The sequence below is a fragment of the Dendrobates tinctorius genome, unplaced genomic scaffold (genome assembly GCF_039654945.1).
Source record: "Dendrobates tinctorius isolate UK_male_01 unplaced genomic scaffold, ASM3965494v1 ptg000060l, whole genome shotgun sequence".
NCBI lineage: Eukaryota > Metazoa > Chordata > Amphibia > Anura > Dendrobatidae > Dendrobates > Dendrobates tinctorius.
Genome location: NW_027361728.1, coordinates 29,751,305 through 29,773,176, shown reverse-complemented (window position 1 = coordinate 29,773,176; position 21,872 = coordinate 29,751,305). Strand labels below are relative to the sequence as shown.

The following is a 21,872-nucleotide window of genomic DNA, read 5'->3' as shown; positions in this document are numbered from 1 at the left end:
TGTACTGTTTGATCGTGTGTCTTATAAAGGGAGAGGTTGAGTACATAGTTGGAGGCCCTAGAGGAGGTGGAGGAACTGTTAGATACAGAGATTTGTCTGTCACAGTTCTACCCCTCAGGGTGTCTGGGATGCAGTTACTGACAGCTCAGCCGGCCAATTCGGTACAGGGGCTGAGCTGAGTTTCACAGAACATTGCCAGATGTACATTCATGTTTTTAGGTTTGTGCTTTGTGCTCTCCTGTGCCTTGAGGTCTATATGCTTGATCTGTTGCCTGACTTTGAACTTTGTTCTGACAACCTGCCTGTTTAACCCCTTTAGCTCTGATCCATTATCCTCACGTACTCTGACCTCGGAACGTTACCTGACTACGCTTTTGTCTCTTCCTTCTGTTTATGTCGTACCCTCCTGGCTTCTGACCTTGGACTCCTTGACCATTCAGACTCATGGCTTAGCCGTGAGAAGTGACTAGCATCACATTACGTCTGGCTGGTACCTTTTTCTTTTTCACCATTGTGGATCCTGTTCACACTCTTTGTGACCAGGTGGCGAATTTGATGCAGATAACTCAGGATCTGGCACAGGATTGACAGAGTCTGGATTAATCACAATATCAGTTGCAGGGTCAGATAAAAAAAAACTTTAAGAAGACCTCCCATAGCTCCACAATGCCGGAAGTGGCTGTGACGTAAGTACCCTCTAATGTATAGTTGGTCTCTCCCGAACCTGACATATCTCTCCCTGATAAATTTTTGGGAGAGAAAGACCAGTTAAGGGTATTCAGGGAGAGCTGTAAATTATTTTTTACTCTGCGCCCCTGGTCATCAGGGGAGGAGTTCCAGCGGGTCGGAATAATCATGTGTCTTACAGGATATCAGGACTCTTCAGACCTACAGACCACCCATTCCTGCTAATACATGTGGGGACAAATGACACAGCAAGAAACGACCTGAAAACCATCTGCAGTGACTTTGAAAAATTAGGTAAGAAAGTGAAAGAACTGGGAGCGCAGGTGGTCTTCTCTTTCATCCTCCCAGTGGATGGCCATGGAACAAGGAGGTGGAATAAGATCCTGGAGGTGAACAACTAGCTACGTCAATAGTGTCGTCAGCAAGGATTTGGATTTCTGGATCACAAAGTGAATTACCTATATGATGGACTACTTGCAAGAGATGGGGTGCACCTTACGAAGACTGGAAAACATGTATTTGGAAGTCGCCTTGCTACACTCATCAGGAGAGGCGGAGATAGTACCTCCTCGTCGGCCCTATGACTGTGCTATTGACCATATTCCTAATGCCAAATTGCCAAAAGCTCACCTTTATAATTTGTTGGGGCCGAACGGGCCGCCATGAAAGAATATGTTAACTAAAGTTTACGGAAGGGTCATATCCGTCCTTCCTCCTCCTCTGTTGGATTTTTTTTTGTTAAAAAGAAAGATGGGGTCTCCATCCTTTCCTTGATTTCTAAGAGCTAAACAAGATCACGGTTAAGAATACCTACTCACTTCCACTCATCCTCAACCTATATAATCAGCTTCTGGGGGCCAGGGTATTTTCTAAACTTGATCTTAGAGGGATTCCAATTTGATAAACTTCCGGAAGGGTGATGGGTGGAAAACAGCGTTTTTAGCATCTGAGGGTCTGTTTGAAAACCTTGTCATGCCTTTCAGATTATCTAATGCACCTGCTGTGTTTCAAAATTTCATGAATTATATTTTCTCTGATTGCATTGGAAGATTTGTTGTAATATACTGTACCTCGATGACATTCTAATTTTTTTGCCGGACTTGGACACTCACCAGGAACATGTCCATGTGGTGTTACAGAGACAGAGGTAGAACTCTCTGTTTGCTAAATTAGAGAAATGTGTTTTTTCTGTTCGAGATTTTTTTTGGAAGTTTATTTTGTCAGCAGAAGGGTTTAAGATGGACCCTGGAAAGATGTGGGCCATAATTGATTGGGTTCAACCTTGTGATCTTAAGGCTTTGCAACTTTTTCTAGGATTTGCCAACTATTTTAGAAAATTTATCAAGGTGTTATCACAGATTGCTAAACCACTTACTGACCTTACACGTAATGGGGCGAATCTCAAGGTTTGATCGCCGGAAGCTAGCAAGATTTTTGAAAGATTAAGAGTGTTTTATGTCCGCACCCATTCTGATCCATCCTGATATCCAAGAACCGTTCATTATGGAGTTGGATAGATCGGAGTGGGGGCAGTATAATCACAGGGGTCCAAAACTCTAACTAACCTGCATCCAGGTGCTTTTCTTTCTAAAAAAATTTCACTGACGGAGAGAAATTATGATGTTGGGAATAGAGAGTTACTTGCTGTCAAAATTGCCTTTGAGGAATGGAGGCATTTCTGGGAGGGGGCGGTTCATCTATTTACGGTTATCATGGAACACAAGAATTTAACTTACATTGAGTTGCCTAAAAGGTTAACTCCTAGACAGGCCAGATGGTCCTTGTTTCTCTCTTAATTTAATTTTTCTATTACATTCAGTCCAGGGTCTAAGAATGTGAAAGCTGATGCTTTATCTCACAGCCTAGATTCCGTTTCTCCTCCACAACCCCATCCTCCATTATTCCTCAGGGTATTGTGGTGTCTATGGTAACCTCGGAGCTGGAAAGGTAGATTCGTAAAGCCCAGTTATTGGCTCCTTTTACTTCCCCAAAGTCAAATTATTTGTGCCTATGTACCTAAGATTGCGGGTGTTACAGGAATTTCATGATTTCGTTTTAAGTGGCCATACTGGAGTTACTGCCACAAGAAAAGCCATCGCTAGACTTTTTTTAGTGGCCGTCAATGCATAATGATATTATAGATTTTGTATCTGCTTGTAAAGTCTGTGTACGTGCCAAAGTCTGTCATAGCCAGCTGTCTGAGGTATTGACTCCATTGCCTATTCCTGAAAGACCATGGACTCATCTGTCCATGGATTTCAGTACTGATTTGCCTCTGTCTGATGGGAAGACTGCTATTTGGGTGGTAGTTGATCGATTCAGCAAACAAGCACATTTTGTTCCTTTGTCACAATTACCTAATGCAGAGACACTCTCCAGGTTGTTTATTTCTCATCAGCGCACTTAGGAAAAAATTCACAAAAATTCAAAAAAAACACATTTGAAAGGTAAACTCACCAAACCCTGACTAATGCACTAGCAGGATGCAGCAGATCTCCATTGATAAAGGCTGGGGCAGCACAGGTGCAAACCACTGATGTAACCAGCCAGTAACCCAAAAGGGTCTGGCTGCCTAGTGGAAAAAATGCACACAAATAAGGCTTGCATAGGACATCAGTCACACAGATAAGTGTGGTGCAAAGTGTCTGAACAGCCTATTAATGACGCCCATAGTATTAGCAGGCGGGCTGCTCAGCACTATATGTATGCATCACACAGAAAAAACCAAGCCAACATAAAGAGGCCTAGCTGCATCCTGCAAAAATGATAAAAAGTGCAAAAAGATAAAAAGATATGGGGTATTTGTTTCTATTTTGGACAAAGCAGTTGGCTTGTTTTTTTCTGTGTAATTACATGTGGGGCCCTCTGGGGAACTTTGGTCTTATTCCTGTGCTGGATTCCTGGATGTTGGCAGCGCGTCTTATTCCAATTTCAAGTAAAAAAAAGTGTAGTTAGCTTACCCATCTGCAAAGCAATCCCCTAGCCTGCCAACGCCCAGCACGGACTGTGGTGAGCATCCACATGAATTAGGAGCAAGAGGAAGAAAAAAAAGTGATCCAGCTGGAGACGGAGGCGACTGCAATTAACAAAGCTTTATTGGACAACTTAAAAATATGTTGGGTCTAAAAAATTTCTTATAGCAAACACCAAGCACACCAGTGAGGAGGATCAACGCGTTTCAACTAAAAAATAGATCATGACTAAGACTATTTTTTTAGTTGAAACGCTTTGATCCTCCTCACTGGTGTGCTTGGTGTTTGCTATAAGAAATTTTTTACAACCAACATATTTTTAAGTTGTCCAATAAAGCTTTGTTAATTGCAGCCGCCTCCGTCTCCAGCTGGATCACTTTTTTTTCTTCCTCTTATTCCAATTTTGGTGCATTCTGACCTGTGTCTTATGTCTCTGTCTTAGTTTGTATTATTGTGTGAAGATGTCCTTTTAACATTTTTTGCATTAATAAAGCAAGATTTATACCTAATTCTTGTTCATATCTATGGATTTTTTGCTCCATTTTTTCCTATGTGTTTAAGGCATACCACTCTGCAGCTGCTAAAGAAAATGAGCTGTGTAGGCCTGCCAGTAACAAATTTTGTCAGTGGTCTTTGGATAGGACGAGATGGTGTTTGTTCAGTTGAGCTTTCATTCACATCAACACGTAACCCATGTACATGTCGAACAGCAAGCCTATTCCTCCTTCCACCACGACCTCGCTTTTTCTCACTCATGTTGTAAGTAGCCTTCCCCTCTTGTACCCTGCTGTTTCACAACCTTAAGCCCACAGCTGTCAGTCTCCTGTCACTAAATGAACAGATACAAAAGAGAAGAGAAAAAAGACCAATGCATAAGAATAGCACACACCTTAACATAGAAAAATGTATGACAATATTTTATTATTCAAATGATAGACCACAACAAAACATATACATGATAAAACACCATTAAAAACTACAATATCAATAACACATTACCTAAGGTTCCGTGCTAATAACAGATCATAACTAAACCCGATCCTGAAAAACACTGATGTACTGTATATAAAATATGATACACCAAAAAACATGAAACCTTAAGTATGATCCAATAAATAGAACCTGCGCTCATACATGAACAGCCAAAATTGGGCGTCCCCAAGATTGGAAAAGTGGCGAATAAACAGGGGATAACCAGTTAACCCTATTAAGCCTAGCAAGGTAGCCACTGGAGGGGAGAAAAAAAAGGGAAGATGGAAAGACGGCACTCAAAACCTGGTCTGGATAATGACACTGTGTTGCCACTGTATTGCCACACACAGGTGGAGCAATGTAGAGCCTCCTGCTGTGTACTCCTGCCAACACAAAAACTGACACTGACTCTAAACCTGACACACCCAAGCCCTATACGGCAGGGCTTTTAAATAGCAACCTGTGGCCTTCAGCCACATGGAAAACCCAGCCAGGAATGAAATGGACTTCAACACTACCATCTTGCAGTCTGTTTCAAAACACAAACCCAGAGCAGGTTTTCCCTAAATCTTCCTTAGACAACCAGCATGTACAAGACCTATACTCTCTTTAGTCTGCATTGCAACCAAAGCTACGCCTGTGACTGCAATGCCCTTTTATGACCTCAATAAGCCTCTGTGCGCAACCTGGGGGAATATACAGTGACCCTCACATGTAACACCAGTCACTGCCTCACACTGTGTTTTAGTGACAAATCAAGGGGCCAAATTTCTATGTAAAAATCATGAGGGCTACTATCGTAATGCAGTCACGAGGTCCAATAAGCTCCTCCAAATCATTTGTGCTAAAACTGTGTTTCAGTGGCAAATCAGAAGACCAGATATCCAATTAAAAATTGTTAGGCATAACAGTGTTGTTCAAGCACACAATCTAAGAAAATATATAGTGATTGTTCATTTAGTGACACTTCCCCTGACGAAGCTGCGGCAGCAACAATACACGTGGAGTCTCCCACATGCCTATGGTCCTGGGACCTTGCCTTTCTATCATGACTATCCCTTGACAAAAAATAGCAAACCTGAGCCCAGACAGAGGCTGAGAAAGATTAACCCCTGAAATGGCCAGACCGGGAATATGGAAAGACTGCACTCAAAACCTGGTCTGGATAATGACTCACTGGCCAGCGGAGCCAACCAGCCAAGGCAGCTGAGTAGCCTGTCACCCACAATGTGCACAGTGGTGCGGTCACCCAGGGCAACTGGTCTCAGTTATGGACTGTCTTGTGCCCGGTGGTGAACCAGAAGTAGACTGTCCTGTGCCCAAAGGAGGACTGGCGTGTTTAGTGACTGTAAACTGAAGGATATGGTTCCCGGCTGCATTCCGGAAGATATTGTGTGCTCTGTAAAGCTGTGAGTAGAAAATTAACATGGTGGTGCAGTCGCCCACAGCAAAAGGTTTTAAGAGGAGGACTGGCGTGGTTAGTGACTGTAAACTGAAGGATATCCTGTACTGTGTAGAGATGTGAGTAGCGCATTAACAAGGCAGTGCAGTCATCTATGGCAACAGGTCAGAGGTGGACTGGCATGTTTAGTGACTGAAATCTGGAGGATATGTTTCCCGGCAAACAATCCGGAGGATACCGTGTGCTGTGTTTTGCTGAGTTGAACATTAAAGAGACGTTTTGCTTTAAACTTTGCTGGGTCACGGCCTCATCACTGCTACCCATGCACTACAATAGTTTTAGCACAAACAATTTGGAATAGCTAATTGGCCCTCTAGGCTGCAACACTAAATTAGGCCTAGCAATTTTTGAGTGCAAATCTGGCCTTCTGATTTGTCATTGAAACACAGTGTTAGCACAAACAATTTGGATTGGCTAATGAAGCTTCCCGAAACTGCCACACAGTTTTTGCACAATCTACTTTAATGTTAAAAGATCAATTTCACACAGGATAAGTTCACTTTTCGCATCAGCACTAGCGTAGGAGCTACCTCTGTGCTCTGTGACAATTAGCAAATTGCTCCAGCAAAAGAGTATGTCCACTTTTTATATGGCCCGGGACATGTAACTTTGGCAACCAATCACAGAAGACCTTGTATTATGATCTGGATGGTTTCAGCACCCTAATTGGTTGCCAGAAGATGAACGCGAATCCAAATGTGCTAAGTTCGTGCTGAATTTGAGATTGATGAATGTTTTCCAAACACGTTCTCTCATTTCTGTCAATCACTTAAAAAATTAATGTTTCAATGAGGTCATTCCTTTTATAATCCACTGGGAAATTTTCTTCAAAGTGAACATATAAGGCACTTCTATTGTATAAGGTAGGAGTGGCTGGATACGAAAATTATCTGTTTTATTTTTTTTCTATTGGTAATGCCTTATTGAATTTTATCTCCCTTTGTTTAAAAAAAGAAAGAATACGGGAAAAATCATTATAATTTCCACTGTAGAAGAAAATACACATTTTGTAAGCTAAATGTCATTGTGATGCACTGCCTCTACTACATTATAATATTTTCATGCAAATTGTTTCATTGTTGTACCAAGAGATTAGTATGGTCAAATCAAATGATTCATCCAGCTGATTCCCTAGTTAGCCCTTTTTGAAACTCTGAATTTATAGATGCTATTACAATGACAATGTGAATGTGGATTTCTAGTAAGGAACAGCATGCATTAGCAATGACTACGCTTGATGTGCTCCGTGTGTCAAGAACATATTTTAAAATCCTTTCAGCTGGCTGAGCATTGTAATAGTTTGGCACTCCATGCTTTTAAGTAAATGCTGAGTGGATGCATTGACTTTGTTACAGGTAAATGTGAATTACAGTGGGGAAAAAAAGTATTTAGTCAGTCAGCAATAGTGCAAGTTCCACCACTTAAAAAGATGAGAGGCGTCTGTAATTTACATCATAGGTAGACCTCAACTATGGGAGACAAACTGAGAAAAAAAAATCCAGAAAATCACATTGTCTGTTTTTTTTTTCATTTTATTTGCATATTATGGTGGAAAATAAGTATTTGGTCAGAAACAAAATTTCATCTCAATACTTTGTGATATATCCTTTGTTGGCAATGACAGAGGTCAAACGTTTTCTGTAAGTCTTCACAAGGTTGCCACACACTGTTGTTGGTATGTTGGCCCATTCCTCCATGCAGATCTCCTCTAGAGCAGTGATGTTTTTGGCTTTTCGCTTGGCAACACAGACTTTCAACTCCCTCCAAAGGTTTTCTATAGGGTTGAGATCTGGAGACTGGCTAGGCCACTCCAGGACCTTGAAATGCTTCTTACGAAGCCACTCCTTCGTTGCCCTGGCGGTGTGCTTTGGATCATTGTCATGTTGAAAGACCCAGCCACGTTTCATCTTCAATGCCCTTGCTGATGGAAGGAGGTTTGCACTCAAAATCTCACGATACATGGCCCCATTCATTCTTTCATGTACCCGGATCAGTCGTCCTGACCCCTTTGCAGAGAAACAGCCCCAAAGCATGATGTTTCCACCACCATGCTTTACAGTAGGTATGGTGTTTGATGGATGCAACTCAGTATTCTTTTTCCTCCAAACACGACAAGTTGTGTTTCTACCAAACAGTTCCAGTTTGGCTTCATCAGACCATAGGACATTCTCCCAAAACTCCTCTGGATCATCCAAATGCTCTCTAGCAAACTTCAGACGGGCCCGGACATGTACAGGCCATGGTGACATAGTGTGTTACTTATGGTAGGCCTTGTTACATTGGTCCCAGCTCTCTGCAGTTCATTCACTAGGTCCCCCCGCGTGGTTCTGGGATTTTTGCTCACCGTTCTTGTGATCATTCTGACCCCACGGGGTGGGATTTTGCGTGGAGCACCAGATCGAGGGAGATTATCAGTGGTCTTGTATGTCTTCCATTTTCTAATTATTGCTCCCACAGTTGATTTCTTCACTCCAAGCTGGTTGGCTATTGCAGATTCAGTCTTCCCAGCCTGGTGCAGGGCTACAATTTTGTTTCTGGTGTCCTTTGACAGCTCTTTGGTCTTCACCATAGTGGAGTTTGGAGTCAGACTGTTTGAGGGTGTGCACAGGTGTCTTTTTATACTGATAACAAGTTTAAACAGGTGCCATTACTACAGGTAATGAGTGGAGGAAAGAGGAGACTCTTAAAGAAGAAGTTACAGGTCTGTGAGAGCCAGAAATCTTGATTGCTTGTTTCTGACCAAATACTTATTTTCCACCATAATATGCAAATAAAATGAAAAAAAAACAGACAATGTGATTTTCTGGATTTTTTTTTCTCAGTTTGTCTCCCATAGTTGAGGTCTACCTATGATGTAAATTACAGACGCCTCTCATCTTTTTAAGTGGTGGAACTTGCACTATTGCTGACTGACTAAATACTTTTTTTCCCCACTGTATATTCTCTTCAGAACCCTTGAAAAGCAAATGGGTGTGTTTTAAAATAGCTGTGAACGCCTAGATCTTTGTCAAATAGCATTTTTTATCTGAAGCAAATTAAATGATGTCATTATTTTTATAGGATCTTCAGAGAGTTCTCGCCGGTAATGCGGTTGCATACATTGGTTTGCAGAATTCAGTTTGTGGCAATGGCAGCCTTCATTCACTTTCTTCTCCATCTCTTCAGCAATTGGCTACTGAATTAACAAAAAAGGTAAAAATATATAGAGGAGAAAAGTAAAATTTTAATGCAGTAAATTATAGGATGTCTTTATTTAGTAGAAGGTGTTGTTCACAATTGATTTGCCATCTTAATATGGTACTTTGATTACAGTCTGCGTATTGTATTATTAAGGCAGGCCTGCTGTACTACTAGTGAAACTGTGCACACAATTTATTGTACTATTTGGCTAATGCTCTTAAAAAAAAGAGGGCTCTCCCCACTTCCACCTGCCCCCTAACAGAGTGCAATTAACCACCTCTTCATGTTACGCTCACCAAAATGCTATTCCTATTTCCTCATGGCCACTTCTCCAGAGTGCTTTTTCATTATATATATTATGTCAACACAGCATTTAATCTTCATTCTTCAGATGACTATTTAAAGTAGGCCAAGACAAATAGGCTATTGTCTGAATGTTGACCACTGAACTTATGTGTTTTTCTTTGGAGGGTCAACAAACACAGATTGTTGTCATATGAATCATAGACTATTGTTTGAGTATTAACTCTTGAATTGTTGTTTGCTGCAGCTTGTTAGGACAATTGAACAATAGATGTCTGCTAATATGTTGATTGTCCATTACACAAGTCCAGTTACTTTGTTGACCTGCAAAACAGAAGGATGAACTATGCAGATTGATTAAATATTCAAACAATGATAGCTAAACTCATTCCACCTCTCCCCTTACCTGTGGACAATGACCTGAACCACAAATGTTAGTTTAAAAGGGATTTCTAGTCTTCTGCAAAGAAAAAGGAAACTCTTTCCAAAATCGCAGCCTGGAAAACGTTATAGAATAGTTGCCAGGATACTATGGCTCCTTAAACGGGACTTTACAAAACCACAACCAGGAACACTGCACAAGACAGCTGCCAAGAAAATGCTCATGATCTTTATCATAGCTATGATAAAGATAACGTAGATCGAAACGCGTCGCTCTACTCTGACTTGGCACTTTTTCTTTGGAGCATCTTCCACCACAAATATTGTTTTTAATGGATTAATAAAGCACAAGAATTTTATAGGAGTTGGAACGTGACTTCTTTACTTCATTAAAAAAGCCTTCATATCAACATTTGACAGAAAAATAAGATAAAATAAGATGAATGTATAGCACTTGAAAGAAGGAAAAGAAAAAAACAAAAAGACAAAAGCAAAAAGTTGCTATTGGCTCAGAAAACTGTTAAAAATGAGTCCCAATATTTAAAAAAAACGTAAGTGCTATAAGTAGGTAAGAAACTAGATTTATTTCACGAAAGAACAGTAAGTTTTGTTTCAGCTGCAATGTGACTACAATCTATTCATATATTATTACAACTATAAAATTAACGCTCCTGAAGAAGTTTGTTATGAAACGTGTGTTGGGGCAGCAGGACATTTGTATTATCCTACACAGCCAGTAAGTTCATCTCTATGCCCTTATATGTGTGCAATATCTTCCTCTTCATTAGTGGCCTGTGTGCAATTCATGCATCAGTAATTCAGCACTTTAGCTTATGATATTTGCACAGGTTGATTTATCTATAGGCACATTGCACTTTTTCCTGTATTCTATAGTATATTTGGGTATTAATAGAGTGTACTTTTTCTGGTTTAATTTATTTTTGTGGCAACTTGAAAAAATTTTTTTTTTTAATTTTTATAGATACCCTAAGTCAGTGTATACTGCTATATGAGCACACTGTGTACTTTAAATTCATGTTCTTAGGCTAGTTTCACACTAGCGTTTTTCTGCGCTGCATTTGATGCGCACATCAAACGAGTGACAAAAACGCATACAAATGCTTGTAAACACTGCTTTTTTTGTCGCATTATCGTGCATGGTAAGGCAAAAAAAAGCCGCATTTGTATGCGTTTTCAAGCATTTTCCATGTGTATGCGTTTTTATGCGCATGGTGTCACAATCACAGGAAGAAAATTCTAGAAAAATTCTTGCCTCAGACACCACCAATGGGACATCAGTGGGCTTGTGTTGTGGAAATTCTTTATATAGACCGAGTTTACAGCTGAATTCTTCACATTTCCTTGGATTTTCTCTTGACAACATAGATCTGCGCTGGAAGACTTTTTACTTCAACTTGGATCTGGACATCAGGATGGCTCAGGCTTATGCAGTTGCTTGCCATCAACAAAGGGAGAGAGAGACAGTGAAGATGGCAGCGGCGGCTTTTGTGGATACATCCGATTGTTGAACTCCGGGAGAGCCGTGGAGCGTACCACACCCTCTACAACGAGCTCCAGGCAAACCCAGATAAATTTACTGATTACACACGGATGTCCCAACAAAAGCTTCATGTATTTGCTTGGTCGTGTCCAAGATGCCATCCGGAGACAGGACACACAGCTCCGTCGTGCGATTCCTCCTGAGGAACGGCTCCTGGTCACCTTACGGTACATAGTATATAAAAAACAATGCCTGCCTAATTGAATTTGTTCTCTCAGATGTACTATGAAATATTGTTCTTCCATGTACTTAACAAAAGGCTGCAGCATTATTGTTGTGCCATGTAGTAAAGAAAAGGCTGCATATTTATGTTTATGCTTTTTATTTGTTTGTAATTTTATTTTTTGGTGTTGCAAAAATCCAGATACACAAATATTATTTTTTGTTGTTTCTCTGTTTCCCAGATTCCTGGCTACTGGAGAGACCCTCTCTTCACTGCACTTCCAGTACCGGCTTGGAATCTCCATCTTGTTGGGAATAGTTGCGGACACCTGCCGGGCTTTGTGGGACGTTCTCTGTCCCAAATTTCTGCCCCTCCCCACCGTGGAAAAGTGTATTGAAAATGCAGAAAGATTCTGGACAGTCTGCAATTTCCCCAACTGTTTTGGTGCGGTGGATGGTAAACACATCCGGGTTATAAAACCAAAAAGAACTGGATCGGAGTACTATAATTACAAAAAGTACTTCTCTACAGTACTCATGGCCATTTCTGATGCAGACTGTAAGTTTGTTGCAGTGGACATTGGTGCCTTTGGGCATGGGAATGACTCCCAGGCTTTTAAGAACTCAGACTTGGGCCGGAGGAAGTATGGCAACCAGTTCAATTTCCCCATACCACGTCCTCTTCCCAACACCAAAGGTCCACCACAGCCCTTTGTAATGGTTAGGGATGAGGCATTCCAGATGTGCCAAAACCTTCTCAAACTCTACTCCAGCCGGGACTTGGACCACAGCAAAAGAATTTTTAATTACAAGCTGACAAGGGCAAGAAGAACTGTAGAGTGTGCCTTTGGTATACTTGTCTCTAGATGGCGCATTTTAACCACAACCATTAATCTGAAACTGGAAACAGTGGATGAGGTGGTGAAGGCCTGTGTGGTTCTACGCAATTTTGTTATGGTTAGAGAGCTCCCAAACTTTGAACTTGATGATGCCGCTCTTAACCCCTTGCCAGAATTTAATCAGCACAATCTCAGGTCATCCGTTGAAGCTGGCCAAATGAGGGACCAATTTGCGGCCTACTTCAACTCCAATCTAGGATGGGTGGCCTAGCAAGACCAAATGGTGTAACAAAGCTTACTTTTGTGTTTATGTTAATAAAAAAAAATTGTTGATACCTGTACCGAGTGCACTCTGTCTTTTTACACTTCAATATAATAATCAACTGGCTAGGTGTACAATTTAATTCATGATGCTGTGTTTTATGCATCCTTCATTTAATAGTACTCAAGACCAGGAGACTATACATACACACAACTTGTATGATCTTTATTATCTTAACACTTTGAGTTCGGTGTGATGCGACGGTGGAGATAATACAACTAATATTTGTGTCACCTGTCATGATGTTACAATTATTCATTTTGGAATGCAGGAGCATCCATAACTATTTATGACACCTGAAAACACTGACTATCCATATTAGTTGTATTAGCATCACTGTGTCCAGTTTAGAACTCAAGACTGTATACATAATAAAGTTGATATAACTTCTACAATACCCAGGCCTGGTGTCATGCTGAATTGAGGACGGCAAAACTAATGCATCCACACTTCAGACGCTTATCACACATTGTCAGCAAAATAAACATAAGAGGTTAACTGCAGCAGCGCTACAGGCTGAGTTATATATATGCAGACTGAAGCGACGCTGCTGGTTACAACTCGTGTATTCACCTGGCCAGGTGTGATCGTTATGATACAAGGCCAGAGTATTGTACATATGGTGGGTATTTTCCACATCATCTACTCAGTTTATTCACACACACTTAATAGAGGATGAGGTTAATTACAAGGTCTATCTATAATTACCTTGGATTGTATCAAAAAAGTTAAATGATGTTAAAACACACCATAGTAAAGTTACGGTTTTGGACACAAACCAAGGTAACAATAGATAGACCTTGCACTTAACACCATCCTCTATGGAGTCTGTGTTTTATTACATGACTGAAGAGATTGATGTGGAAAATACAAGTCTTCTAGATTTCTGGTTTTGATTACACATATCTCCAAGATTGACACGCGTAAACGTGTCATTAATGGAGCTATGTGTTGACAAAAAAGAAAAATGCGTGGCGCAGTGTGTGTACGGCGCAGTGTGTGTTGGCGGCGAAGGACACATTAAACCAAACTTTTTTTGAACAAGAAAAATTGCACATTTATTTTTTTAAACTAAAAAAAGCTTATTTTTCATTTGAAGGACGTTTGGGGGAAGAGTGAGATACTTTGGGGGTGTGGAGAGATGAGGAATGGCTAGAAATTGAGGAAGGGGTTCTAGGTGAAGGGGCTACTAAAGTACTGGGGGAAGGGAGATCAGGCATGGAACTGGAGGCTGGGTGAGAAACGTTGGAAGGAGAGGAGGGACTGACTAACAAAGTCTTTTGTTTCTTCTTCTTTGGGGCAGGAGTCACCTGCCTGTACCGACTACCACCTTGTGACCATCTTACAGTTGTTGACCGCCTCGAGATATTTGACCATGTCTATGCAGAATAAAATATGGAATGGGCTGCTCGGTGGAGGCGCTGGCGGTGCTCCTTGCAGGAGAACTTGTGGTGTCGGTGCTAATTATTATTATTACTATTATTTATTGTTATAGCGCCATTTATTCCATGGCGCTTTACATGTAAGGAGGGGTATACATAATAAAAACAAGTACAATAATCATAAACAATACAAGTCATAACTGGTACAGGAGGAGAGAGGACCCTGCCCGCGAGAGCTCACAATCTACAATGGATGGGATATAATACAGTAGGCGAGGGTAGAGCTGGTCGTACAGCGGTTTGGTCGATCGGTGGTTACTGCAGGTTATAGGCTTGTCGGAAGAGGTGGGTCTTCAGGCTCTTTTTGAAGGTTTCGATGGTGGGTGAGAGTCTGATATGTTGTGGTAGAGAGTTCCAGAGTAGGGGTGATGCGAGAGAGAAATCTTGTATGCGATTGTGGGAAGAGGAGGTAAGAGGGGAGTAGAGGAGGAGATCTTGTGAGGATCGGAGGTTGCGTGTGGGAAAGTACCGGGAGACGAGGTCACAGATGTATGGAGGAGACAGGTTGTGGATGGCTTTGTATGTCATGGTTAGGGTTTTGTAATGGAGTCTCTGGGCAATGGGGAGCCAGTGAAGGGATTGACAGAGGGGAGAAGATGGGGAATAGCGGGGGGACAGGTGGATTAGTCAGGCAGCAGAGTTTAGAATAGATTGGAGGGGTGCGAGAGTGTTTGAGGGGAGGCCACAGAGCAGGAGGTTGCAGTAGTCAAGGCGAGAGATGATGAGGGCATGGACCAGGGTTTTTGCAGATTCTTGGGTGAGGAATGAATGGATTCGTGAAATATTTTTGAGTTGAAGTCGGCAGGAAGTGGAAAGGGCTTGGATATGTGGTTTGAAGGAGAGATCAGCGTCAAGGATTACTCCGAGGCAGCGAGCTTGTGGGACTGGGGAGAGTGGGCAGTCATTTACTGTAATTGATAGGTTTGTGGGGGGGTCACATGAGATGGGGGAAAGATGATGAATTCTGTTTTGTCCATGTTGAGTTTCAGAAATCTAGCGGAGATGAAGGATGAAATAGTGGACAGACATTGAGGGTTTCTGGTTAGTAGGGAGGTGATATCTTGTCCAGAGATGTAGATCTGTGTGTCATCAGCGTAGAGATGATACTGAAAGCCATGAGATTCTATGAGCTGTCCCAGGCCAAAGGTGTAAATGGAGAACAGCAGGGGCCCAAGGACTGAACCTTGTGGAACTCCGACAGATAGGGGGCGAGGTGAGGAGGTGATGTGTGAGTGGGAGACGCTGAATGTCCGGTCTGCTAGGTATGATGAGATCCAGGATAGGGCCGATTCTGTGATGCCGAGGGATGAGAGAGTCTGTAATAATAGGGAATGGTCCACTGTGTCAAAGGCAGCTGACAGGTCCAGGAGGAGGAGGATGGAGTAGTGTCGCTTGCTCTTGGCGGTTAAGAGGTCATTGGTGACCTTAGTAAGGGCAGTTTCAGTGAAGTGGTGTGACTGGAAGCCAGATTGTAAGCGGTCGAAGAGGGAGCAAGAAGAGAGATGGGAGGACAGTTCAAGGTAGACATGTTGTTCCATGAGCTTGGAGGCATAGGGGAGAAGTGATATAGTGCGATAGCTAGATACAGAGGATGGGTCAAGAGAGGGCTTTCTGAGGATAGGTGTGATGGAGGCATGTTTAAAGCTTGAGGGGAAAACACCAGTTGTTAGTGATAGGTTGAAGAGATGGGTTAGGGTTGGGATGAAGACTGCGGTGAGGTTTGGTATGAAGTGGGATGGGATCGGGTCAAGTGCACAGGTGGTGAGATGTGATCTTGAGAGTAGAGTGGAGAGTCGATCTTCTGTAATGGTGGAGAAGTTGGTTTTGAAGGTGGAGGGCTGGGAAGTCATGAGGAAGGGCTCTGGGGGTTGTTGACCAAAACTGTCACTGATGTTATCAATCTTCTGCTTGAAAAATGAGGCAAAGTCTTCAGCTGAGATGAGTGGGGAGGGAGGTGAAGGTGAAGGTTTTGAAGTTGAAGTGTGCGTGGTGCTTATGGTGGGAGAATAGGTGGCGGTGCTCCTATCAGGCGAAGCAGTGGCGGTGCTCCTGTGATGAGGAGTGGTGGCGGTGCTCCGTGAAGGTGAAGCTGTGGCGGTGCTCCTCTGATGATGAGTGGTGGAGGTGCTACTGGAATTATGAGGAGTTGTGGCTGTGCTCCCATGCTGATGATGCGAAGTGGCGGTGCTCTGATCCTGAGATGATGTAGTCTCTGTGGTCCGAACAGGAGAAGAGGTGGCGGTGGCCCAAGCAGATTTTGCACTGGAGGTGCGCCAAGATGTGGAAATGGTGGCAGTACTAGTGCTCCAGACAGGAGCAGCGCTTGACATGGTGTTGGCGGGGGTGGAGTGTCCAGCAGCACTCGGCATTGGTGTGGTGTAGTGGTGTCCGGTTTGCCTAGGATTGCAGGTGGCCGTGCTGTGGTATGCAGCCGAAGTCGGTACTGTGGTGAAGCGAGTCAGTGGTGGCTCAGGTGGGAATGACACCACTGACTGCTGCACGTACTGATTCTGCTGCATAGCCTGCAAGAAAGCAGTGTTGCAGGCGTGTAACACATTCAGCTGTTGCTCAGGACTAAGGGGATCCGCCATACTCCGTTAAATTTTACTAAAGAAATGGTGTGCTGGTCTATTGAGGTCGGCCTCCAGCCATTCAATGAGCTGGTCGGAACAGTGAATGAGGTGTTCCATGTGGTTAAAACTACGTTCCATTAGTGAAAAACCACTATCCACTCTTTTGACCAGCGTCTTGAGGCTGGCATGAAAGGCTTCGCTCAAGTGCATGAACTTGGGCATGACATTCCTGTCCGAGGCCCTCTGCCACTGGTGGGTAGAGCCTGCATAATCAGTGGCAGAGACCTGGCACAGGGGAACACCTGATTGACCAGCTTCCCGGTCACCAGCTGTCTGTGTTGCTGACCTGCAACTTCTTCCTGGCTGTCGGATGGCTGGGACGGGTCCAAGGTCGATCGATGAAGAACTGCTCCAGGGACAGGTTGCAGGGTGCTGCTCCAGGTGCTGTTGAAACAAAAGTTAAAAATTAGTATCATGCATTTACAAGAAGGATCATCTGAGGAAGATAAAATCACCGATTATGCTCAATGAAAACCCAAACAAAAAAAAGGAAATCATACTTACACTCTGGTGGCAAGGACCAGTCGCAGGAATTCCAAAGCACGATGATATCGTTACTTGGTTATGCTCTTTGCCGATGAGCCACTGCGAACCTGTCCCTCAGCACGAACATCAGTGTTGAAGCGGTCCTTCATTGAGCGTGAACGTGTGCGAACTTTGTTCACTGTTGAAAAAATAACAAAATAAACATTATACAATGAGGACACTTATGTGTTCACTGCAAGAATATATCTTGCAGGAAACACACAATTATCATCAGGTGCAAGAGATAACGCATGAAGAATACAGCATTAAAAATCACAATGCCTTGACTGTTGAACCTGAGGACACTTGTGTATTCATTGCAAGAATATATCTTGCAGGAAACACACAAGTATCATCAGGTGAAAGAGATAAAGCATGAACAATAGAACATTACAATTCACAATGCCTTGACTGTTGAACCTGAGGACACTTGTGTGTTCACTGCAAGAATATACACAAGTATCATCAGGTCAAAGAGATAAAGCATGAAAAATAGAACATTACAATTCACAATGCCTTGACTGTTGAACCTGAGGACACTTGTGTGTTCACTGCAAGAATATATCTTGCAGTAAACATACAAGTATCATCTGGTGCAAGAGATAAAGCATGAAGAATGCAACAATAAAAATCACAATGCCTTGACTGTTGACCCTGAGGACACTTGTCTGTTTACTGAAATAATATATCTTGCAAGAAACACACAAGTATCATCAGGTGCAAGAGATAAAGCATGAAGAATACAGCATTAAAAATCACAATGCCTTGACTGTTGAAACTGAGGACACTTGTGTGTTCACTGCAAGAATATATCTTGCAGTAAGCACACAAGTATCATCAGGTGCAAGAGATAAAGCATGAAGAATACAGCATTAAAAATCACAATGCCTTGACTGTTGAACCTGAGGACACGTGTGTGTCTACTGCAAGAATATATCTTGCAAGAAACACACAAGTATCATCAGGTGAAAGAGATACAGCATGAACAATAGAACATTACAATTCACAATGCATTGACTGTGGAACCTGAGGACACTTGTGTGTTCGCTGCAAGAATATATCTTGCAGGAAACACACAAGTATCATCAGGTGCAAGAGATAAAGCATGAAGAATACAGCAATAATAATCACAATGACTTTACTGTTGAGCCTGAGGACACTTGTGTGTTCACTGCAAGAATATATCTTTCAGTAAGCACACAAGTATCATCAGGTACAAGTGATAAAGCATGAAGAATACGGAATTAAAAATCACAATGCCTTGACTTTTGAACCTGAGGACACGTGTGTTCACTGCAAGAATATATCTTGCAGTAAACACACAAGTATCAGGTGCAAGAGATAAAGAATGAAGAATACAGCAATAAAAATCACAATGCATTGACTGATGAACCTGAGGACACTTGTGTGTTCACTGCAAGAATATATCATGCAGGAAACACACAAGTATCATCAGGTGCAAGAGATAAAGCATGAAGAATACAGCATTAAAAATCACAATGCCTTGACTGTTCAACCTGAGGACATTTGAGTGTTTACTGCAAGAATATATCTTGCAGGAAGCACACAAGTATCATCAGGTGAAAGAGATACAGCATGAACAATAGAACATTACAATTCACAATGCATTCAATGTTGATCCTGAGGACACTGTTATGGTCCCTGATAGAATCTATCATGAAGCAAAGCAGTATCCTCAGGACCAAGACCCAATGCGGCATCACACAACAGGGAAATACTTACTAAACGCCTCTTTTAAAGTTGCAGAGGTGCTGTCCCAGCCCTCCTTCAACGCAGTGGCCCCTCATTCCAGAGCTGCCGGGTCACCACAATGTCCTTGTACTGCTGGTCACGGCTATCCCACAATGGAACACACTCCTGGACAAGAATGATCAGTTGCTCGTTGTCAATGTACAGGTCTTCATCCCGTTGTGGAACCTAGAAAAGAAATACATTATAATCGTGGAAATTGTGGAGAATGGTATAGAGAAAAAAAATAGAGCATGAAAAACAGGACATAAAAACAGGAATAGGAAACAGAATTTAAAAGACAAGGTAACTTTAAATAATGGATACTTACTTGCGTCTCCTCCCCGCCGGGCCTTGTGTACGCTGCTCCGGCTGTTCCGGTTCACTTGGCTGGTCCGATGCTGAGGTCTGTAAAAAAGAACAGAAATAATTACCGATTTGGAGAGGCAGGTATGCTTACACAAAGGCAAAAAAATACTCACCTCACGCTCTGCTTCTTCCAATTTTTCCCTGGAAGGACTTTATTGGGATCCAGAAGACATGCTGGAAAAATAAAAAAAAACATTAGTACATAATATATTTTAAAGGACAGGTTCACATAAATTGATTTTAGAATACTCACATTATAGCTGCTGTGTTCTCCAAAGTAGTGGATTGTCTCTGGCTTGGTGGGTGTTGTATTGTCTTCTTTGCCTTGCAGTCTGTCTGGAGAGTAATGATCTGGCACTACAGACCACATCTTTTATCTACCCTCCTCCAAAACAATGTTGCTTGTTTAGGGGGTGTTTAAACATGTGTTTAAACATGTGTCTAGACATTGTTTACTCTGAAATTGCGCGTGCTCAATAAGCGCTGACTTGCGGACATCAGCAACACCATAGACTATAATACAATTTTTTTGCGCGCATGCAATTTTTTAATGACGCTGGGCGGAACAAACAATGCAACATGTAGCATCCTGCGCGTCTGGTCGCACACCTGGAAAATGCGCAGCGCACGCAAACGCTGAGACCCGCGTGCAATCGCTGGACACTGCGCCTGCCATTTTAAAGATAGGGGACAATTGCGTGTGCGAACGATAGCGCACAATGCGCTGCGTGATAAAACGCAAGTGTGAAACCAGCCTTAATGAACGGTTTTTATAATTAGCACCTGATGTGTAACTAGCATTTAGTACTGCTGCACTTTGTCTATTGTTTACACGGTCTGGTCCATTTATTAGCATATTGCACGTTCTTTAAAATGGTGGCTAGTTCATGTTTAAGGTTTTATGTGAACTGACTTATTTGGTTCTTTTTCTGTCCACAATATTATATTGTCCAGGATAAACACTGTGTTCCTGTTCATATTGGTGTCCAGCAGTGTTGTATTAATTTTTAATTTTTGATGGAATAATAAAATTGATTTTATGGACTATACTCGGTGGTGGTGGTTCATATAGTTCCTCTGGTTGTGCTGTGGTCCCATAACTTTAGTTGTAAATCCGTCGTTTCATAAAATAATAAATAATAGTGGATTTATAGCAACAAGAAATTAAATAGATGTCTGTCAAAGTGGATCCAGAATGGGAGCTTACTGCATACAATAATAAGACAGTATGTTGTAAGCTTCTAGGCCTCCTCTTGCATTTATCAAGATTGGTGTACATAAGCCAGTCCTGACTAGCAAAAAAGGAGGAAAGCAAATACATCACAGGTCGAGCATCCAATAAAAGCATACTTAAAAAAAAACCCAGAATTTCTACCTATAATAAAAAACACTTAAAAATACTCAAATGACATGACAAAGAAAATGCCTTACGCAGTTTATATTATTTAGGATGGGCAAGTATCTAATTTGAAAAGCAAAACAACTCTCCTGGTATTAGCCACAAAAAATGCAATATCGAGTAAAAAAAAGTACCGAATGTAGTAATGCTGACAATGCACTCAACTAAACAAAAACAAGAACATCAATGAAAAGAAAATTATTACCAAGTACCAGTTTAAAATGCTTAGTGATAGAGATAAGTCAATAACCCAAAACCCATCATAATGCCAGTACCATAGCGACCATGCTATTTTAGAATTTTGGATAACTAATGGAGGGAGACCAGTGAAGACTCAAACTTCAAGGTTAGATTTCAGAAAGGCAGATTTCAAGGGACTCAGAAAGAGAATCAGAGGGATCCCATGGCTAAATATCGTTATGGGAAAAAATGTCCAGGAAGGATGAGAAATTTTGAAAAATGAGATTCTTAAAGCACAATCGTTAACAATTCCGAAAAGAGTGAAGAATAGGAAGCATTTAAGGAAACCAGGATGGATGAACACAGAACTAAAACATGTGCTAAAAAGGAAGAAAGAAATGTTTATCAAATGGAAAGAGTGAGTCATATCTAAAGAAGAATATAATGCGGTCTGCAGAACCTGCAGGTGACGCATCAGAATATCTAAAGCTGACAAAGAATTAAGGTTTGCAAGAGACATCAAAAGCAATATAAAAGGATTTTGGGAATATGTCAAAAGTATAAGAAAAGTCAAAGATGATATAGGATTTTTACAAGATGAAAATTATGAAACGGTACGAACTGATGTTGAGAAGGCTGAACTTTTAAATTCCTATCTTGAATCTGTTTTCTCTCAGAAAGGAAATGTAACATCAAATGATCTTCACTGTCTTATTAAAGGAATAGAAGAATCC

General features: G+C 41.7%; 1 protein-coding gene across 10 annotated transcripts in view; it reads left to right on the top strand.

Annotated features, from left to right (window-relative positions):
• Positions 1 to 21,872, top strand: part of NAALADL2 (N-acetylated alpha-linked acidic dipeptidase like 2) — a 1,451,400-nt gene that overhangs the window by 1,104,946 nt on the left and 324,582 nt on the right. For all 10 annotated transcript variants that reach the window (XM_073578823.1, XM_073578822.1, XM_073578821.1 and 7 more), the window contains one exon: positions 9,154 to 9,285. In XM_073578823.1, the coding sequence (XP_073434924.1) occupies positions 9,154 to 9,285 (132 nt within the window). The remainder of the gene's footprint in view (positions 1 to 9,153; positions 9,286 to 21,872) is intronic.